This window comes from Phaenicophaeus curvirostris, chromosome 9 (assembly GCF_032191515.1).
Source record: "Phaenicophaeus curvirostris isolate KB17595 chromosome 9, BPBGC_Pcur_1.0, whole genome shotgun sequence".
Classification (NCBI taxonomy): Eukaryota; Metazoa; Chordata; class Aves; order Cuculiformes; family Cuculidae; genus Phaenicophaeus; species Phaenicophaeus curvirostris.
Window position 1 is genome coordinate 31,721,982 of NC_091400.1, and position 23,127 is coordinate 31,745,108.

Below are 23,127 nucleotides of genomic sequence, written 5' to 3' on the forward strand. Positions count from 1 at the left end.
AGCTGATCTGTTAGCTGTAAGGACTGACCTTTTGAAGGGTCTATGCTCAGTTTTGGCACCTCAGCATCAGCGTGTTTAGTAGCTCTCAGAGCAGAGCTCTGAGCAACCTGGGAATGCAGGTTAGCATTCCCTCACTAGCATGAGAGACCTTCTCTTTGCTGCCTTCAGTAATGAGCACAATGATGTTGGCTTGCGAGCATTTTTTGTGGGAATTTTGTACTTCCAGTATTTAGGAGAAACGTTTTTAGCCTGGCATGTATCCACCAGTCCCCAGATGGTTTTTCTGTGCACAGGCATGCACCAGCAGACACCACTGTCTCTGTATTACAAGACCTACACTTTTAATCAAACAAATAACTACTTTCATAGTTCCCAGCAATGGTGCTAGTCCCATTACATACGCAGAAGCTTATGGTTGTCACTAGAAACCTATCTTATTCTGTCCAGTGAGACTTTCCATTGTTATCTCTGGGAATAACAACCCAGCATACATCAAGTGGACCGGTGAGTCTAAATTGCAAATCTGTTTATGGTCTGCAGGATGACCTATATGGGAGGGAGCCTTTGTGTGTATCATCAGTTTTTGAAAATAAAACTATTGCTTTGGCGTTTTCGCCTTCAATCTGTACATTGACCCGGCCATTTGAGAAATTTTGGTTGGGGGCCCTGGCCCAAGATGGTTCTGCAGTTATTTCCTAATGCAATCTGCTGCAGGCTGCATCCGTGCGATGTGTACCTGCAGCCAGAGGTCGTCTGTGGTGGGAGAAAGGATCTGGGGTTCTCTTCTTTTTTACTTGTGTCCATTCTTGGCAGTATTTCATTCTCTGTGATGCCCAGCACTGAAAGATGTGCTATTTAAGGATGAGGAAGCCATACCCCTCTAGATCACGTAGGAATGCCAGAAGAGAAAGTGATCCTGCTCCCCCATGTCCCCCTTGCACATGTCCTACTGCTTCCTGCACCAGTCTTACCCCCAAACCAGAAATTGATGCTGCCTGGTTGGAGCCAGGCGGGAGAACGGGAGGCAAAGTGCTTGGTGCAGAGGGCTGAGACCTCCTGAGAAAAGGCAGCAGCAGAGGAATTATATTGCCATAAAGAATCTGCTCCCAGGGAGCAAATCACAGCTTGTGTGTCAGACTGTAAGTCAGTGAGTACCTGTCCGCTACCTGCTTTTCTTCTGTTTATCCATCCTGCAGTTTTCCTTCGGAGTGGAAAAAACAGAGAGAAGTGAATGGTTCATGAAACGTGTTTATTGAAGCTTTTGTTCTCTGACCTGCAGTCTTTGATGTACATACTGATAATGGTTGCTTTTTGCTGGTTTTGCCTTCAATGTCCTTGCAAGTGAGCAGTGAGTCTGATTATATATCTTGGTTTACCAGAGACAAATCAACCCGGTCAATAATAATATATACTGCTCACACTACACTTAAATCTTTTCATACTGAAGTTCAAGAGCCTATAGGATTCATAAGTTTGTTTTCGTAATGTCTTTGAAATCAATGAATTTTCTTTAATGTAGATTATCGAAAGTTCTTTATATTCTTCCTAATCATATATTAATTTGCATAGAATAAAGCAAAATTACAGTTAAACTATTGAAATCCTAGGCTGACCTCCCTTCCTCTTCATCCCCTGGGAAGGACAAGGTCAGGTCTGTAAGCACAGTGATGCTCGATCCCTATCTTGCTGGGAAGGGAAGCAGAAGCATCTTTGGTCTTGGCTGGGACTTCAATGAAGGTGGGGACACCTGCTTTTCTGTCATCCTTGAGTGAATACCTTTTCCACTTCAGGAGGGACATGCAGGGCATCTTGGCTAGTGGGAGCTGCTGCCAGCAGGGCCTGAGTTTAATGTATCCAGGAGTGAATTAGTGATGGGCGCTGCCACTTCTTGATCAGTGCTTCTATCCGTGCTCACTGCAAATGGAAGGGCTGCCACAAGCACCACCTCTGCAGGCTCCTTCCCACTCTCTATGAGCAAATCTGTAATGAACGTAGCCCATTTTTTTACCGTGAGAAAGGGGAAACATACTCCTTTCTTGCAGGTCTTCCTCTGAGAAATGTTTCCTGCCTACCCCACAGGTTTTTGTGCTGGGAAGCGTGGTGTACAGAGCAGTTTTTTCTTCATCTGCAGGTCTCATTGCTATTAGTTTGTTTGGGCAGACAGACCATTACCAAGGCTGATCCAACTCCTATTATCTGCATCTTTTAATCCTTGGATATTATTCTTGGCTACATGCAAGCTTTATCACTATGTCCCTTTTCATCCTTAAAGATGTAATTGGAAGGTTCCTCAGCTGATTTCTGTGTAGTCCTTTTTGAAGCAGGCTTATTACTTTAAGTACTGGCAAGGGAGGTGATGTTTCTCTGGAAAAATCTCATTAAGGTTTCAGCATTCCAGTCTGGAAGATGTTTCCATCATGACCCTCTTTGCCCACACATCACTGATAGGAGCCTGTAAGATCTGAAAGTCGGTTCCGTTGCCTTTCCTTTGTCACCTCAACCTTACTGTGGGACACGTGGACATGAGCCACAGCTAAGCTTGCAAAACAGAACATCTGCTGGCATTGATGTCTAGGAGGGTTGAGTGCCAGGTGCAGGTGGTGGCTTTGGTTAGTGAAGCCTTAGCAAAGCTTGGCTGTGGGTGGGCAACCTCAGCTTCTGGCAGGCGTTCAGTTCCTCCTGGGCTGCTTTCATGGGGCAGGGAACACCTTGCTGATAATAGTTCAGATCTTCTTCAATGGCTTTGTAACCTTAAATGCGGAAAGTTTGAGGACACATAGTGCTACAAATGAACCTCAAACAGAATTCCCACCAAGTGAACTATGCTTAGAAAACATCACATCCCTAGGTCTCCAGGGGATGTGGTGTTCTCCTCTGTATGATGGTCCTGAGCAGCTCACTGAGAAAATACCAGCACGTGGCAGTAAAATGGTTGATCTTTTGCTGCTTGGATTCACAGGGATGCCTCGGGAGCCTGCACGTGGTATCTGACTACTCTGCACAATTATCATTTCTGTCTCCCAGAAAATCAGCTGCTGGGTTTGCACTTCTCTAATAACATTAAAAAAAAAAAAAAAAGCCTTTCAGTTTACTTGTATCAGTTCTTCAGTTTTATTTTCTGTAAGCAAAACTCACAAAATTATTGTAGCCCTTTCTTTTATTGTACTCAAAAATGATCTTTCTGATTTAAATTATTGTCAAAAATCCCTGTACCATTCATTTTATCTTTTGTCTGGCATTCAAATGTAAGCAGTTAAAAGCTTGCATTATGCTGCTTCTCATTTCTTCAGGTTGTGAGATAGCCTGACTCCACCTACTGCATCTGTCATTATAACAAATTATTTAAGAAAATAATTGTAATGCACAGAAATTCTTCATTCATTGCAGTAGGTACAATTCAGTGCCTGTGGCTACAGGCTGCCCCATTTTTTTATGTATGAAGAAAGAGGATTTTAAGACCTCTCTTGCAGAACGATCACTGATGCCTGGCATCTCCTTACACAAAGAAGCAAGAGTCATAAATACTAAGAACACTTACTCCAGTTTATTGTTCTTAACAAGCAATATCTGTAAAATTGTATTTATTCCTATTGATTTAACCAACCAAACATGTTTCTTTTTATAGAAGCTTCAAAGCTACAGAGTCAAGCCTGACTGAGAAACAACACTGCTCGTACGACCTCAGTTTGGTCAACTGTGATAACGTCAGGAATTTTATTCCCTTCCCCCCACCACTTCTTACTCCAAGTCTCAGCCTTCCTGATCTTATTCTGACTTAGGGTAGATTTGTAGTGACTGCTTGTTCAAATTGATTTCCCTGGCTCTCTGCAGGTTATCCCAGTCATTCCCAAACTCCAGCCACTTCCCCTGGATGCTCTTGGCCCTCTCCCAGCTTCATTTCCATTTTCATAACCCCCAAGGCAGCTTCCTCTGTCTGCTCTTTTCTCCCTAATGGATACAGGTTTTGCTCTTAGAATCCAAATCAGGCTGACCTATTACTTCTTTTTATTAATTAATATTATTTATTAAGTTTTATTGTTATTTGACTATTATTATTTATTTTTATTTTATTATTACAGCTGCCCTGTACTGTTAAGCCTCTTTACTCGTGCTTGGACAGGGAGTATTGCTGTTCGGTTGTGGTTTTGACTGAATCAGGATGAATAAACCCATGCATTGAAGGTCATCATCCAAAAATATTGTTACCCACATTAACAAGGTTAGTATTAACAAGATTGGAAATACTTTTCCAAACAAGCTTTTAAAGTATTTTTTTATGGTGTGAATTAAGCAATGTGTGAAAGAAACATTGAGGAAAAATCTGTACCTTGGGAATAGAGCAGAGAGCATCTGTGTTCCCCTGCTCTGGTGTGAAACAAAGCCTCTAGGACACAGGATTTTGTCCAAAATGTCTTGATATCCTCACGTTTCTATTAAATTAAATTTGTTCATTTTGTAAGCGCCGAGTTAAATACTGATCAAAGAAAGAACTGAGAGCAACATGAATATTCTCCTAGTGACTTGTTTGGCAGAGAGTGACCATGTGCATAATATTAATGAATTGTCTGCAGCAACATCTGTGAGAAAAGAATCAAATGAAGTGAATATAAACTGCAATACCTTCAGTTAAATTCACCTCTGTGTGGGCCACTCTCAGATTACAAGATTTAATTTGATTTGATGAATACCTTAATTATTTATTTTTACATAGAACTGTATTAGAGTTTTCTTAACTACAGGATGGATGCAGCATAAAAATGGCATGAACAGATAAAACATATCATGTTTTTCTCTAATTTTATCCGTGTCTGTCTCAGGTTAGCAATTTTTTGCAATAAGTTTCTTGCTCTTCAGCTATCTATGCCTGCCAGTTAAGCTATGCTAGAATGTCTTCTGTAAGGCTATGGGCTTTCAATAACTCTTATGTGTTTTCCTTAATAGTATTCATTATAAAAAACTTTTGATTTGAATTGATAACATGATGCTGTAGCTTTGATGCAGTCTCTACAGACTTTAGTTACTCATACCCATTCCAGAATGCTGCTGCTCATTCTTGGGCAAAGTGTCTTTTGGAGAATTTTGAAATAAAATTGAACAAATGAGTGCTTTCCTTAATATTGTAGTATCTGTTCTATTGACAAATTTGAAGTCATCATTGTAAATTGTCTCTGTTGTTTAACTTATAAATGTGTTGGGATTAATGCAGTGGCATAGAGTGCAAGCTATATGAATTCTGTGAACTTGGGTCCACTTTTGCCCTGTGCTTCACTGTTTAATAGAATGAATTTGCTTGTCTTAGGTTTTTTTTTGCTTAGATGTAACTAAAAACCTCTTAGGGCAAATAGAACTCCTGTTACCAGATTTGAATAACCTATATAGATCTTAATTGCTGTTTTGAAGATGCACCACACACTCCTGTATGGAAAGCTTCTGTTGCCTTTGGGTAATCTCTGCTTGCTTCTGTAGCTTCTTACTATTTTTATTACTTTTATTATTTTCATCATGAATATCTGAAAAGTATTTGTAGGAAAACATTTTTTTTTCTCATGACTTCTGTTATAGAACAGAAAACATTCTGCCTATGCTGAAAACAAAATAGTTTTCCTAGCTGTTGGTATCTCCAAGCCATTACTATTCCAGGAGATGGTGCTTGGATGTCCTTCCTGAACACCTGCATCCTCTGCACTGTGTGAATTCCATTGCAAATGAAGTGAGAGAAAACATTTATAGTTTGTGGTTTAGATGTTTTGCTCTGTAAAGGTGTAATACAAAATATTATTGCAACTGAGCTTTGTCCAGCCCTTACTTAATTCAGAGAAGAGCTGTTAGCTGGCTGACACATACCTGATGTTTTCTTGTGTCTCAATGTGCGTGGGTATCGCAACGCCGCCCCACCTCTGGTGCCCTGACAGTGGTTGTGTGATTTCCTTCCTTCCAGGCAAGTAAGAAAATGTAGTGAGACGGAGGCAAGGACGAGAAGCCCCGAGCGAGTGCTGGGACGAGGGCCTCCGGGCAGGACTCCCCTCCCTGCCGTGCATTCTCACCATGTCCAAGAAGGGCACCAGCAGCCGAGCTCGGGGGGAGAAGCCAGATGCCTTGGCTGCCCTGCAGTCTGCCAATGAAGAGCTCAGGGCCAAGCTCACCGACATCCAGATAGAGCTCCAGCAAGAAAAGAGTAAGGTGTGCATCTCTTCTTTTCCTTCTGCTGTTAATTTAAAATAGAACTAGCCTGTTGTTTCTGACTGCTCGCCATTCTTTGCTCCACTTGACACTGAGTTGTACCAACCTCAACAATAAATCATCAGAGCATGTGCGCTTCTCGCTTCTGTGGGAAACAAGAAGCAACCCCTTTATTACAGGTTTTTAAACTGTTCTTCTTGCGTTTATAACATGCATACAGGACCAAAGATCTCTGGAAGTGAGGATGATTTGATGTCGTGGCTCTTGATAGGGAAGCCGAGCAGTGGGGGTGGACGGTCCCTGGGCAGGCAGGACTCAGCTGCTGGCAGCACCTTTCTGCCAGCCAGGAAGAAATGAAGTTGAAAAATCACATAGATAAAAGCCAGCAAGAAATCTGGAAAAACAAACATCTGCTCAAAGCAGATGGCATAATCATAGTGATAGGCTGAAAGCAGTCCGTGTCCTTCATTTCTCTCACTACAACTTTTTCTAGTGAATATTTACCTATTTATAAGGATGTCTGCATTGGGGGGTTTGAATGCAATCTTGTGTTTTTCAGAAATTCTTTTTGATTGTTCTTACTTCTCACACGTACACTAATTTGATTTGGATTTTATGCTCAAAATCCTTCAAAGTTGCTGAATAGAATTTTCAGATGTGCGGCAGTAGGTCTCAGCCCTGCCTCTCCCTCTGACTGCCAAGGTTTAAAGAGGCAAAGTTTCACCCTGACCCATGGAGAGAACAGCAGCCAATGCAGCTTGAGCCTCAAAAGTAAGAGCTTTTAGACGTAGCCTTCAGCCCATTGCTAGGTAAGGGCATGAAAAGATTATTTGCTTTTCCAAAATCCTACAAATTAGTTTCCACCCATAAACTTTGGGGGTTTGCAATTCCAGAATGCTAATAGAGACGTGCATTACCATGCAGGGACAGAATAATGTTCTGCATTTTTCCATTAATTTGCATCATTATTGGGCATTGTAGACTATGAATCTAATTTTAAGGCAGCTTCTAGACGTGTGTGTATATATTTACATAGAATATTAATACTTCTTTTGTAAAGCAATATTTTCAGCTGAAAACTGAGGACACTGTTTTCCTTCCTCTGTGCTCCCCAGTCCTTTTGATACAACACTTCTCATCAGGGCTTCTCTTGAGTTCGTAGTATCGTTTTAAATTGAAATATCATTGGACCACTCTCCTGTGGTCACGGTCAGTTAGTTATTTGTAATGAATAACTAATTGCTGAAAAAGCATCTGATAAAATGTAATTGTTTGGAGCTTCACAGTAGCTTGCACAGAGCTTTTTGTGTCTTGCTATTTGCATGTGCATACGGTGCAGTTTGGCTCTGTGTGCCTAAGCGTGCCAAAATAACGACTTAGCATCTGGTTTCTCATATATTCTTTTGGCGATGTGGTGCAAGAGCTTCTGAAAAATAAAATAAGGACTTGCAGAGTTACTCCACAAGATACTGGGTAATTCTTATATGTGTCTTACCTTAAGCATTAGCTTGTTTCTAGCACGAGTTACACAAAGGTTAGCCTAGTTTCTGAGCGTACACTTCCCATAGTGTTTCAGTATTGGTGGCTTGTTCAGCTGGGTTTTGTATTTCTTTAATAAATTTATTATACTTATTTGTATTGTATTAACGTGCATTTTAGGGCGCTGAATTGGTCAAATTAGAGTCCATAAGATTAAAAGGGATTATTATTTAATTATAAAAATAGAACACGAGGCTGAAATCTGCATTGGTGCCTAGACTCTTATTCTCAATGTCAATAATTTGCAAAATGGTAATGATGCATTTTTGTTTCTCTTTTTTTCTAAATATGCAGATGTATTTCCACTTCTGCTGATTTCCAGTGAATGAAAGGTCTTTTCTACAATTTTGTTAGGCTTCTTTTCCTTATTTTCACAGATTGCTTTTTACTTAGAAGAATTCTCAAAGTTCTTCATAATGTCACAGTTTTTTCTTTACACCTGTATGGTTTGGTCCTGCAGTGTTCTCATTTGTGAGGCAAGCTTAATTAATTGCTATTCTTATCAAGGAAACCTTATTGTGTCAACTGAGGAAGAAAAATGGGTATTTACTAAATAGAATGGACCAGAACATTTTTGCCCAATGAGTCCTTCAGTAATTAATTACAGTATCGTGAATAGCCACTTCCTAATTTTAGCATTTAAATACGTGCACAGTTCTGATGAACATTATAGGGCAGAAAAAACAGCACAAACAGTCATGCACTCCCTGCTTCTGAATAAACCTGCCCAGAGAAGGGGTCAGTTATGCAAGCCCTGCAAATACATGCTGGGAATATCTTCTACTGCAAGACCTGCTGTTATCCAGCAACTGGCTCAATAAAAATCTGAGATGGGTCTTATTTTTCCCTTAAGATGCATGATTCTCATTTCTATCATAGAAAATCACTGATGGCCCAGCTCTGCTGGCTCTTCTGATCTGTATGCACGTGTGTAACCTCCCAAGCAAGATGTACAGTCACTAGTGCAGCAGACAGACCCAACGATAAGCTGTCTGTTAGTGCCGAAGCGCTGTGGTTCATAGCCCCCCAGAGGACAGGTTGGATCTTAAGGGTTTTAGTCATTGTCACTGTTGATTTTGATTATGGAAAGCAGCAATGGCTCTATCGGTGACAAGGTGAACACTCGAGGGTGCTTCTGGGGCGAGGATGGATCTGTCAGGGCTAAGACACGGTTGTGCCCGGAGCATTTGTGGTAGATTTAGAATCACTTTTACAACTGAGTTCTCCTGACTGCGTTGCTGACTGTGTGACTAAAGATCCCCACAGGTATCTGCCAAGGCTCGAGTACAATGACAACCCTGACAGTGCATTGAAAGTATTTGCTGTAAACTGTAAAAAACCTTTTCCCTATGAAGATGTTTTACAGGGATTTATAATATATATTTTCTTTACGTATAATGCATCAAGAGTAGAAATCTCTCTTCTCTTACTGTACAGCATGAAGGCTGTAAGACAGAGCTCAGTGACCCTGGTTTTACTTGGAATCCCCTTGAAAAGGGACATTTAATATGTAATAAAGTATTAGATAATAAAGAATGAACAAAATGCGAAATGTCTGTGTTTGGTACTACTAGATCACCAGGTTGGGCTTTCACTCTAAAGCACAGATGTATAACATAAAGGTTGAAAAGAGCTAAGTACAAATTTTAGATAATGTTGTTTGTATTAATGATTTTGCTGATTGAAAATACTGTACTTTTAAAATTTTCCTTGTAGGTCAGCAAGTTGGAAAGAGAGAAAAATCAGGAAGTTAAGCAGATCAAAGAGCACGAACAGCATAAAAGTACAGTGGTGGTAACAGAGCTCAAGGTCAAACTGCATGAAGAGAAAATGAAGGAGCTCCAAGCTGTTCGAGAAGCACTTTTGAGACAGCACGAAGCTGAACTACTTAGAGTAATAAAAATTAAAGATAATGAAATCCAGAGACTACAGACCCTTCTCAATTCCGTACGCGATGGGGCTCCTGACAAAGTAAAAACGGTGCTGCTCACAGAAGCAAAGGAAGAAGCCAAGAAAGGGTTTGAAGTGGAGAAAATAAAAATGCAGCAAGAAATTTCAGAGCTGAAAGGGGCTAAGAAACAAGTGGAAGAGGCTTTAACCATGGTCATCCAAGCTGATAAAATTAAAGCAGCAGAGATAAGGAGTGTGTATCACCTGCATCAAGAGGAAATCAGCAGAATTAAGAGGGAGTGTGAGAGAGAAATTCGTAGACTGGTACGTGTTGCTATTTATATCTATGTTTTTACTAACACTTATGTTATTGATAGCAAATGGAAGTTCATTGCTGGACTCAGATGAATGGTTAAGGATGGGCATTTAAACTTGCGGAGCTTGCTTCAGCGTAGAGATTTTTTTAAGAACTTATGGGGATGTTTTGTAAGGAACATCTTTATGTGTGTTAGTGCCCACTAATATTGTTCACATTTCAGATATCAGGAAGAGGCTTTGGGTTACCAGCTGGTTAAGGGAATTCTGCAAAACTCCTGTTTCTTGGTGCATGCTTCTATTTCGCCAGCATTTGTTCCTTGCTGACCTTGATCCTTCCCTTTCACTGTCTATGCTAGTTCCCTTTACACCATCCCCAAATGGTCTTTTTTCTGCATCCCATAGTGAGTCCTATACCTGTAGACAATGACCCCCTTCACTCTGTGAGGTTTTTCAGAAAGTAATTCCTCTCTGTGACCCACTTTGGTGGCTTTCCTCCAGGACAGATGCTGGTGCTCCTCCTTTCATGGTCCCACAAGCAGCCACTTGGCAGGTTCCTGACCTCAATAGGTTACTGGGACGAGTTCCTCACCCATCATTGCTCATCTGATCTTCACTGGGGATTTGTGGGTGTTGATCATGTTTCAATCACCATTTGATGCAAAAATTTGAGTACCAAAGTCAATAGCTACATCCTTATGGTTGTGGAAATTCCTCCAGTGTGTTTGGAAACTTGATGGGGACCTTAAAATGGATCATGCGTTTTAGAAAAGGGGAGAACTCCTTGCAGGTGGGAGCTCCCTCCAAGAAGGAAGTCTTTGTATGAAAGCTTGGCTTGCTGTGAAAACTTCTGCATTTTAGGATGATTTCTTTTCCACTGCAATCTCAGACACTTGCCTTATGATTCACGCAGTCTTGTGAGCACACAACTGCTTTGTAGGGCTGTATTCCTGAAGTGTTGCTGCCATTGCCAAGGACACAGGAACAAATGTAACATATTTTGAGTCTTATCTCAGTATTTATTTGAAATTACTATTTTTTCATTTCCTGTGCTTTTTCAGCATTCAGTGTCTCAGCATAAATTCATCCACGTCTCTTCTAAGTCGTTATCCCTTCACTATTATACAAAACCTCAAAAAACTTTATAAAAGCACTATCAGCTTGCAGATTTGCCCCAAGGCAAAGCATAGCAGTGTAGCCATGCTTCAGCGAATGCCCTGTAGGACCTACCCACCACAGAGTTGGTACAACATAATCTATGTCATAGAATCCTAGAACAGTTTGAGTTGGAAGGGACCTTAAAGATCATCCAGTTCCAACCCCACTGCCATGGGCAGGGACACCTCCACTGGCCCAGGCTGCTCAAAGCCCCATCCAACCTGGCCTTGAACACCTCCAGGGATGGGGCAGCCACAGCTTCCCTGGGCAACCTGGGCCAGGGCCTCACCACTCTCATAGTGAAGAAATATTTCCTTACGTCTAGTCTAAATCTGCTCCTCTCAAGTTTATGCTCCTCATCCCTTCACTACAAGCCTTTGTAAACAGTCCCTCCCCAGCTTTCTTGTAGCCCCTTCAGGTACTGGAAGGACCTTATAAGGTCTCCTCAGAGCCTTCTTTTCTCCAGGCTGAACAACCCCAACTCTCTCAGCCTGTCCTCCTATGGGAGGTGCCTTAGCCTAACAAACCAAACTGACTGTGACACCAAATGACACACCATGTGTTACCAAAGTGTTGCATATCTTTTACTTAGCCACTCATTCTTTCAGACTTCAGGCTGTTCAGTCTTTCTCCCTTCATAGATTGTTTTATTTTTATGAAGAGAATATTAAAATAATTTATAACCAAGTGATCTATTGATACTGTTCAAATATCCTGCAGTGTAAGTATGTTCTTCTCTAAACATACATTACTACCTCCATTGATTTAATATATCAGAACGAAAGGATGGCTAATGTACATCCTAAATAAACTTGCTGCATTACATGAAAAGTCCACACTAATGGCCTCTAATGTCGAAGCTATAAAATAAATATGTACTTAGTTATAAGGAATAGAGTGGTTTGAGCTTATGTTTTCTAAATTGCTTTTGAAAATCAAACTTTTTCTTAATTCCTGCTTGAAAGAATCGTATTATCTAACTGTACTAATTAAATTACATGATGCCATCCTTTTACCAGGCCCTGAGTGCTTCCTGAATGACTTAAAGTACTCTCAGCTCCATTGACTCGACTATAATTGATTTCACTGGGAGCTGTTTGCTCTTGACACCTTACAGGGAAGGGCCCTGCTGTTTTGGGGAGGAAAGGCTGATGCCATGTTGTATGATAAAAGCTCTCTTCTCTCTCAAAATTAAACAATTCTGAAAACGCTTAGTGAAACTGAAACATTTAAGATGGGCACCAACAATAAAGTATGCACTTTGAGTCTGTGTGGGGTTGCAGTGAGATAGAGAGAAGTGCAGAATAGCCCGACATGAACCAGTTTGTGCATCCAGCAGAGCGATACTAAAGACACTGGCTTGGGTCCCCACCACTCTGCATCTAGCTGTGTGTTAGCTTTGCACCTTTGGGGGCTGCATCTTCATGTAACGGCTGGATTGTAACAGCCCTGGATTGTTAATGCATTCACATCATGATTTTAAAAGCTCTGTGATTTGTGTACAATGTGTTACTTAGCCATTTTAACCAAGGAAGGAAGTAACCTTCAAGTAAATTATTATTTCACACCTGGAAAAGTGCCGCTTTTTTTGTTTAGTCAGAATAAAGAAAAACAAGTTGTATTTATTCATGTTTAACTTTGCAATGATGCCAAGTCCTTTAACATAAAGTACGGGGGTTTGGAAGTTATTTATCTCTGAAAGGTACAGTTTTGATTTCCAAGTCAAGTATATCTAGGGAGACTTAGCTTATGGAAAATACTTCCATGCCTAGTCAGACAAAGATTGTTCAAAAAAGTGAGTTACTACTAATTCATTATTGTCCTTTCAAATTTATTTTTTCGTTTGTTTGTTTAGCCAGACAGGAATACATTTGTTGATATCTCATTTTAGACTTTTGGAAAAAAGTTTGATGGCCTTTAAAGTCAGAGATGTGGAAGGAGGATACAGCATTATGCAAGAAGGAGCTGTACAGCCATCAAATTTACTTCAAGTAAATCGGAGTTTATTTTGGTCTTCAGCATTATCATTTTTTGTCAAGGGAAACACAGGATATATGTGCTCACGCTTTCAAAATAACCAGCTCTATCATGAACCTTTCCATTAAGTTGACTTACTATATCTTTGAATGCAGTTAAATCATTGCATCGAGCCAAACCTACTGCCAGTGGCTGAACTTTGTGCTTGCCAGGTTTCTAAGACGAGGTCCTGCCTTTCCCCTCTTTTCCAGAAGAAGAGACTTTCATAGAATCATAGAATAGTTTGAGTTGGAAAGGACCTTAAAGATCATTCAGTTTCAACCCCTCTGCCATGGGCAGGGACACCTCCCACTAGATCAGGTGGCCCAAAGCCCATCCAACCTGGCCTTGAACACCTCCAGCAGCAGAACTAAATTCAAAAGATTCTTGTAGTTGAAAGGAAACTTCCAAATGTGCCTGTGAGCTGAGTGCTGTCAAGCCTGCACTCTTCTGCCAAGACACATTTAGAGCAGACCCTAGGTACACAGCAAACAGGCTGTTAGGGGTATAATATTCACAGGTGGTAATGTTGGTAGTTTTGCACTAGAAGTGTGCAGAGGCTTGGGGATTGTAACAGCTAACAAGGTGTAATCTCTCTTTAGAAACAGTTCCCACTTCTTATTTACCAAATCAAAATTCTAGCTATTTACTCTAGTTATTTTTCACGTGTTAGGGTAACTGTTATTTTTGATGCCTTTAGACTAATCCCATAAAGCAGAGCAGAGTGTCTTTCAGTTCTGTGAACAGCATAGGAAGGCAAATAACGTCTTTTGCAAAACTGTATGTTCAAATTATTGGGGCCTCGAGGCTTCTGTTTGCACATATGGCTTGTGCTGTTTGTGTCTGTAAAGTCTGAGTGTGACGATCTCCAGAGAAGTACAACTAACCCAGTTAAGCTATCCTTGGCTCAGAAGCTTAAGAAATGTTAATGTAAAAAGTGAATGTCGCTTGCAGATGGTAACAAGTAAGTATGGCAACAACCTCCTTTCGAAAGAATTTCTAATTTTAGTAAACGGGTTTTAAATCTTATTTGGTGCATTTGAAAATAGCTTAAAATACTACACAAATGTATTTAATTATATTTGTATGGTCTCCCACTATTAACAGCCCACCCTATGTTAGTGTGTGCACGTCTAGAGAAAACAGCCCTTCAGTCAGGAGAATTCCCTGAGATTAACTGGCCTCAGTTTTTGCCTAACAGGAGCTAAAATTCACAGTAGTAAAAAAGTTTACATTTTAATTAAACATATTGGTCAGAAAGAACTGCTGAACAGCAGCGGCCACTACAGCCTCCCTTCCTCCTGTCTTGTTTATAAGGAGACTAAAACAGAAATAAGAAAAACTGAAGAAATTAAATTTGTTAGAGACTGAAAAGCATTTATTTTCAATTTAAGAGTCTTTAGTTGACCATGACTACCAAATGGTTTAATAACCTAGTCTGATACACCGCATAAGACCATTGTACCTTGAGACCTGTGTGACTTCCTAATGGTAACCCAACACCACAAAGAAAGAGAAGATCAATCTTTTCAGTATCTCTCTGAACCTCTATGTTTACAGGCACTTCCCTGAGTTTTCTGTGTTAGGAAGGGGCAAATTAGCAGAGAAATGTGATTTAAAGGATGATATCAGATGAAAAGTGTAGGAAGCTGACTTTTAAAATATTAATTTAATTGGTGATTGATATAGTCTTTATCTTCTGCTTTTTATTCCTCTACATGGTGAAATATTACCATATTTGGTATTATAAAGGTGTCTCACCAGTCATTCTATACAGACAAATTATTCAAGGTGAATAATTCCTTCTTGCAAATGTGGATTTTTTCACTATTTGTGGTTTGAACCTCATGTACAACAATATTTATTCCAACTAAACCTGGCCTACTGAAGAATTTGGTTGTATATTAAAAAATACACAACATCACTCCGTGTAGAAGGGTCAGTAAACTTCCTGGCTCCAAGTTGTTCCTTTTGTGCCTTACAGCCCAATTTTAATAGGTATGAACTGGAGAGGGGCAGATTTAGACTAGACATAAGGAGGAATTTCTTCACTATGAGAGTGGTGAGACCCTGGCCCGTCGCAGGGGGGTTGGAACTAGATGATCCTTAAGGTCCCTTCCAACCTAAACCATTCTATGATTTTAAAAACATTTTTCTTTATAGTCCTAAACAAAGCATCTACTCTCTTTTGTGCTGTGATCGTGTTGTTTAGCTAGAAACTTATCAGAGAGCTTGAGGGTCCTGTATGTCTGGAAGTGCTCTGAAAGTGCTGGCTGTGAGTGTAACCATGTCTGCTTTGAGCAATGTAGGTCTGAGACCCTCCCCACCCTCTCCACTTCATTTTGTGGTATTTTCTATCAATACTGAATAATTACCCTGTCCTGAGTGTGAGAGAAGTATGATGTGTGTTTGAAGAGAGGGGAATGCGAAATAGGACAAGTGTGGGAAAAATCTTTGAATCTTTTTGTATGAACAATTATTTCTTCCATCCAATATACTTGTACTCTTCAAATACAGTATTACATTTAATTCTGTTAGTTTGTTGCAAATTATGGAAGTTATTATTCATTGCAAAATCTACTAATTGGTAATTTTTTTCAATATATCTTAATATAAATCCAGAAGTATCTTGCAATTAACTGTCTGGAAATGGGCATTTTAGGTTTACTGGTTATGTTTCAAATATTTTCGGTTTAGTTAAGGATAACTGAGATTTCATCAGTCTTTCAAACTTTCTTTGACCAAACTGTAGCAGAATCTCCTTGTAGAATGAAGGTTTTGGTAATACAAACTGCATGTGTCCTTGTTTAACTGAAAACATATGACACAGGCTCCTCTCACATCTAACAATTTGGTATGTTTACTGGAACACGGGTCATGCACTGCTGACAGTGAACATCTTCCAGAATTAATCTTCATCAAAAGACGTGAATGGAGAAGGGTCCTGGGTCATCCTGGAAGGCACCGCTGCGTGGCTGATGAATGGTAGCTACTGTTGTCCTGCGGGACTGTGGTGGCTATGCCTATGCCCAAGAGCTTCCAGGCACGGGTGGTGGCTGGCTGCCAGTGTGTAAGGGTTGTTTAATTCATAGAATCATAGGTTGGAAAAGACCCACTGGATCATTGAGTCCAACCATTCCCATCAATCACTAAACCATGTCCCTCAGCACCTCATCCACCCGTCCCTTAAACCCCTCCAGGGAAGGTGACACAACCCCCTCCCTGGGCAGCCTGTTCCAGTGCCCAATGACCCTTTCAGTGAGAATCTTTTCCTAATGTCCAGCCTGAACCTCCCCTGGCGGAGCTTGAGGCCATTCCCTCTCATCCTGTCCCCTGTCACTTGGGAGAAGAGCCCAGCACCCTCCTCTCCACAACCTCCTTTCAGAAGAAGCAATGGGATAGTCACAGGATCTTTCTAATGACATCTAATGATGGCTCTTAAGAAGTTAAGCAACCTGCAAGATTCAGGAAAATTTGAGATTACAGAGTGTTTTTTCACCTTACAGCTGAGACAAGCAGAACACACGGGGCTACCAAAGCACTCTCAGCTGTGCTCTCCCCCAGCATCATGCCCACCTCACCTGTCCTGCACTGGGCGATGCATGCAGAGGGAGCCAGTCTGGTGAGCTGCCTTGGCAGAAAATTAACCATGAAAGTGAAAGAGAAGAGTTTTTCCACAGACTGATATGATGATCCAACTTCTACTGTATGGCCCAGCCCTGGCACAGGATTTGGGAGGGAGAGGCAAGGTTTGGGGACGCCTTTTGTGGTGGGGGTCTGCTGTTGTGTCACAGTATAACTGTGATGAGGAATTATCTTCTTGAGGAGCTGCTGCTTATTGCAATGCCTCTAGCAGCAAAGTCAGCATGAGACACTTTCAGCTTTCATCTCCTCCCTCAGCCATAAGGGAGATGCGTCTGTTTCTGGCCCCACTCTGTCAAGAAGATCAGTAAAATGGGTTGGGCTATTCCTGGGATCCACAGCATGGGTGTGGGAATGACACAAGTACCTGTAAGGAGCATTTTGCTTTTCTATAAATACGTCACGTACTTTGCAATGCGCAGCTTATTATTGCAACATAGGTTGTAATGTATATTTTAACAAGGCATTGGAATAGTGTGAGAGGTGATTACGCTTTGTGGGTTTTTTCCATCTGTAGTGAAAAGGAGAATTTTCGTTGGTTAAAAAAAAAAAAAGAAATCTCCGTTTGCTCCTCTGTTGTATTGTCTGCGTTACCATAATTTGCAGTGGTGGGAATCAAGGTGGATTTGGTGCTGCAGCTGATTCTGCATGTGTAGGCACGTTAGTGGAGTTTAAGTGTCTTCAGTTAGGAGACTTTACGAGTCAGCAGCATCGCTGCAGGTATGGTGCCACTCCCCTGCCTGTAAAACATCAGTCATGGCAGTTGGTAGGAGCCTGCAGGGTCACAACAGTGACCAGAGTTGGATCAGTGACCAGGGTGTTGCTAACAAGTCAGATGTATCACCAGGACAGAGCCAATGGAGTTTATTTCTAGAGAGGGAAGGCAAAGATGAGCATCACTGCAGGCGGGGCAGAAATCCTTTTCTGAAGGGGTGATCATGCCAGAGGGTAACCACCTCTCCTTTCATCTGGGTCTTCTGCTGTCAGCCTGAGTGAAGGGGTCCTGGCAGTTCAGTGGCCTCCACTCCTGAGGACCACGGCCCCGGGCAGGTCTCCTTCCCTCCTAATTGCTGGCTCTGACACCGTGTCCATGGGGAAATGGGTTTGTCATGTAACAGCTCCAGCTGGAAAGGGGCTTCTTGTTTGCATTTTAAAGCCTCTGCCTACCAGTGACTGTTTTTTATCAACCACACACTGGTAGCTTCAAAGGTGGATTTCTGGGGTGTGCAGCCGTACTCCTGATGATGTCTGTGAATTTGCAGAGCTGCAAAGGCACCAGGAACATCACACGGAGAAATTACCCAACCAGGGAACCTACATGTTGATTTTACAATCATAATGCAAATAATACATTTAAAAAGAATCACCCAGCTTAAAAACAACGGCACGTCAGTCCGTCCGTGCTAGAGACTGTACTGGCCAGCACAAGGAGGGAAATAACAAATTTAACTTTGCGCAGGATTATATTTGCATAATTGGCATCGGCTGTGCTCACGGGCTGGTTATTAATTAGCACTCCTGCATAAATATTCATCCCAAGTCAAACCAGCCCGCTAGAAATAAAGCAAGAACATCCACAGCGCGGCGCAGGGCATCCTCTCAGGTGGTTGGATGCGGCACTTCTACGTGGGCTGATGCCCTTTTACAAGCGTTGTTGGTGTCTGAAGCCAACAGAGAGAGGGGTGGGGAGGAGGGATCCGCTGGTCCCCCACCCATGGCACAATGAATCTGGGGTGTGCGACAGTCTGGTGAGTTGTTGTGTCCGGGGACCAATGCTTCTTCCCGTGAGTTGCAAGTTGTGTCTTGTCTTGTTGTCTTCTTAATGTTACTAAGAAATGTGCTGAGTACTATTATTCAGTGAAATGCTGCCTTCAATTTGTACTATTTCTGCAATAAGTCTGTTTAACAAGGGGCTGCAAACATCAAACCTATGCATATTTCATGAATGTGAATTTAATCATATGAGGCAAAATGTGAATACTGATCTTTCCTTTGTTGTTTATGAGGATTATGTTTAGCTTTTCTCCCCCAGAAAACAAGCCAGTAGTGGAATACTGTGAAATGCTTTGTGTTTTCTCCAGTTTCTTTGTTCGTCCTAATTTCCAGTGTTGCCTATGTTGTACTGTGTCTTTTTTTTCATATAAATAGGGATCAGCTACCCAACATTTTTCTTACTTTAGACAGATCGTCATTTGATGATGTGTTACTTTTTCATCTACATGTTCATTTAAATTTCTATCTGGTTACGTGCTTGGCAGAAGGACCTCTGTGGGCATCTCTTTGTTTCATTCAAAGTTAGTAGACCATCGCCTTTATGGAAATTATTGATAGCACTTTTAATAAAATGGCATCCAACATACGTTTGATTTGCTTCATTTTATTGGAAGAATCTAAATTTTTCATAACTTTGAAACGTAGTTTCTATGCCAAGTATGTATGAGCTTTTCCTACGTTGTCTTTTGGCAAAGACTAGTGCTTCCCCTGGGAAGCACGCGGGTTTTCTCTGGGTTTGTAGCTCAGTTGTTCCTTCCTTTGGCTACCGGAGAGCAGGACAACCCAGGCAGTGAAGCCCCTTGGGAAGCATCTTGGCTCTCGCCTATTGGCTGGAGCTGGAACCATGGAGCTTCCCTTGTGTGTTGAGGTGACGATGTGCCTCACCTGGCCTGGGTGTGGACACAGCCTCCGTGCTGTGCATCATGCCCCAACCCACTGTGTCCTCTCCTGTGTAATTTATTCCACAGCTGTAAAATGTAATAAACCCTTCCATCCCAGGGCACCTAATGGACATAATTTCCTGATACTATTCCTGGAGGGGTGTAAACTGCCATCATTTGTGGTTTTTCTTCTGGGTGGGCCACTTTTGCAGCTTTTGGAAACAAAGTACTTTGAGTGAGTTGTTAATTCACAATGTCATTTCTTTCCAGGTTTACAGACAAAGACATCAGAGATAAAAGTATCAAACAGTTATATAAGGCAAAATGTTCTTATTTCAAGCTGCTCACATTTTAGAAACTGATCATTTAAATTAAATGTGTGAAGTCTCAAAACCTTATGCCAAAAAAATCTTACCTGTATATTGCGTCTGAAACCAGATCAACAGACATTTTAGGGCATTTATCTGATTTATTTCTTTCTTCCCATAGAGTCATTATCTGTAAGCACATCTGGCAGCCCTGTGGTGTCTGAGTGTAATTAATGCTTTATATTCATGTATAATGTATACGTATGCAACCCAGCTGGGAAAAGCCTGAGATTCTGTTGCAGTGTTGTAAATCATCACAGGCACAGGTGAAGATTTTGGGTTGTGCTCAGTAATTTTTCTTTATTAGGCAGGACACAGACCATTCTTGTTTGAACTCTCTAAATAGACCCTAAGGTTCTGCTCCTGGTATAAGCCATGGCACGTTCACTCGACCTACAATGCCCCACACACCTCCACATGGGTGAACGAGGCTCAGCTCCTTAGGGAGGAGGCCTAAATCCCACATCAGAAAAAATCTTAATACTCTGTTCCTCAAAAACTATTCCTGGAGCACCTGCAAATTCATTGCACTCAGTCCTACGGTGACAAGCATCACTCTCTGAATTCAGTGAGAACGGTGCAGGCAAATAGGAAAGAGGAGAATTAGAGATAGCTGACATTTGTCATTTAGCATTTAATGATTTCACATAATGTCTATTATGCATAAAAAAAAAAACCTTTCACAGAAAGGGGATAATTCAACAAATTGCTCACATGGGGGACTTGTGGAAAAAAATTTTGTGAAAATGGACATTCATTCTGTATTTTGAAAATTTAAAGGATATTAATGCTTTAATATTTTTCTCTTAAAATTGCGAATCCAGATTTTCAAAAGGTGATGTCTAAGTAAAATGCTGCAAAGCCATTGGAATGTTTTAGTAAACTAATTGAAATTGTGATACGAATATTAACTTCTAATCTTTTTAAGATAATCCGAAATGGTGCTAAAAACACAGCTTGTTTCCCAATCATTTTAATGAAAAAATTTGTCCTGAAAAGAGAGAGTTTATTCTGGGTGTCCCCCAGAAGAAGGGTGGTATTCCTGATTTGGTTAAGTGATTCAGTTCCTATGTTCATTGTGAAATACTCATTGCTGTTGAATTTTGAAGAGAGTGTTGTTGTATTCTCCATGTTGAGGGTTGTTGGCTCTGTGCAACTGTTCTCTGGACGTGTTTGGGGTCATAAGATGCTCTGTTGTTTTCAAGCCGCTGCCTGCCTGTGTGATTGTGTTCTGTTCTCCTTGTAGATGGAGGAGATTAAATTTAAAGACAGAGCAGTCTACGTGCTGGAGAGAGAGTTAGGGGTTCAAGCCGGGCATGCTCAGAGACTGCAGCTCCAAAAGGAGGCTTTAGATGAACAACTTTCCCAGATCAAAGAGTCTGATCGGCATCTGAGCAGCCCCAAGCGGGAACTTCCTTATGCAAGTGGTGCAGGAGACGCTTCAGATCATTCGGGAAGCCCCGTAAGCACTTTCACGTGGTTTCACCTAAACAAACGAGTGGACAGAGTGACAAAATGGCACAAAATGACAGAATCTTGATGAGTGCACCCTCAAGCAACAGCTTTCCCATAGCCGTGCAGGGGAAAACACCAGGCACCCATTTCTTGCTCTTGTTTGTTAGCCAACACTTTAAGATTTTAAATCAAACCTTGTTATGGGAGAGCTCTTGCCTTTTTGTTGTTTTGTTTTCTGGTTTGTTTGGTTTGGTTTGGTAGCAGGGTGAAACTTTCCTGTTCTTTTTCTCTTCCTTTTCCTCACTGTATCATACTTCTGCCACCTGCCTTAATTTGACGGTTAATTTGACACACTTTTGCCAACAAATGATGCAAATGCATTTCTAACCAAGTAATGTATGTGTGCTGGCTTGCGGAACCGCTAACACCGTATTTTACGAGCAGACGTAAAAGGCCAGTTTACCAAGGGAAAGGGGGGAAGGTAATTGGTGCATGAAAGCATGGGAAATCCTGCAGCCCTCCTGAAACATTGCTATTAGCTCGGGTTTTCATGCTGCTAAGTGCTCTCGCTTTCAGTGGACAAGAAAAGAATTGGATACCTCCTAATATATTCTCTCCTACTTCTTTTCTACAATGCAATATCCAGAACACTAAATGTTAGTCACTCTTTCACAATGTTTTTTTTTTTTGATGTAACTATGGCACCTTTCTGCTTCTGGCTTAATTTGCTAACAATAAAACCCCCCGAATTAACTGACCTCATGTATCTCACATATGCAAATTCTCTTCATTGCTGATTCTCATCAAGATTTCTTTTGCAACAGCCTCAATTTTCTCAGTAGGAATGTAAATACTTATACATGAGCAAACCAATCTCTTTTATTCTTTGTCCCAAGCCTCTCCTGCACCTGTTGAATGAGGAATCCTAGACCTCCCAAAAGTGCCACCAACACTATGGACAATAATTTGCTTGTTTTGATTTGTACTTAAGTTCTGCCAAACATCAGAACAAGTCCTAGAGAAGGGGGGAAAGTCTGTCACATTTGTAAATACATGTAACTTCTCTCTGATTCTGAATGAGAATGTGTCTACCTATATTTCTATTCATTTATAATTTGATTTAAACATTTTTCACTCAGATAAAGTGCTACCCCTTTGGCTTTACGAGTGACCCTTTAGAACCCAATAAGGGCCACAGCTTTATGGAAAAAGAGCTTATGCAATAGTATAATTGCATGGATTTTCCCCATTTGTACTTCAGTATTTTTAATATCATTTTCTTATAACAAAGTCCTCAGAGCGGGTGATATGTCTGAAGCACTCAGTTCAACAGTGGCATACATTGGAAACATTGCCTTATTTTTTTGATATTTTCTTTTCTATTTCCATGTATACCATTTGTGACTTTGTATTTGCATATACATACTTTGCATTTGCATACTTTGTTACATTTTCACTCCAAACTTTCTGTTGGTCTCATCCTGCAGCTTTCAGTGGTTAGTTAGGTTACACAGGTTACGCTTTGCCATATGATGTTTTTAAATGTTTGGATTTGGGATGAGAAAAAATTGAGCTTTGAAAAAAATATTGACATGGCGCATACACTTACGAACAGTTATTTGCAGTTGATCTTTGTTTTAGGAACAGCAGTTGGATGAAAAGGATGCCCGGCGTTTCCAGCTTAAAATCGCTGAGCTGAGTGCCATCATCAGGAAGCTGGAGGACCGGAATGCGCTGCTGTCAGAGGAGAGAAATGAGCTGGTGAGTGCAGCAGCAAACCACAGTGATGACTTCTTATGAACACACTGTTGAGGCAGTGCCCTCCTCCCAAAATATTGAGATATTTTCCCCTGTGCAATTTTTAAATCATTGAAGGAGTAGCTGTCTCCTCCTTATGCTCTGCATGTGGT

General features: G+C 41.1%; 1 protein-coding gene across 28 annotated transcripts in view; it reads left to right on the forward strand.

Annotated features, from left to right (window-relative positions):
* JAKMIP3 (Janus kinase and microtubule interacting protein 3) overlaps positions 1-23,127 on the forward strand; it is a 77,544-nt gene that overhangs the window by 31,412 nt on the left and 23,005 nt on the right. For 12 of the 28 annotated variants that reach the window (XM_069863328.1, XM_069863325.1, XM_069863337.1 and 9 more), the window contains 5 exons: positions 4,080-4,219; positions 5,939-6,180; positions 9,436-9,933; positions 21,009-21,224; positions 22,859-22,978. In XM_069863328.1, coding sequence (XP_069719429.1) covers positions 6,046-6,180; positions 9,436-9,933; positions 21,009-21,224; positions 22,859-22,978 — 969 coding nt within the window. In that variant the 5' untranslated portion in view covers positions 4,080-4,219; positions 5,939-6,045. Of the gene's footprint in view, positions 1-1,632; positions 1,738-4,079; positions 4,220-5,938; positions 6,181-9,435; positions 9,934-21,008; positions 21,225-22,858; positions 22,979-23,127 lie in introns of those variants that run through there. The other 16 variants (XM_069863333.1, XM_069863335.1, XM_069863341.1 and 13 more) reach the window with 7 other exon arrangements.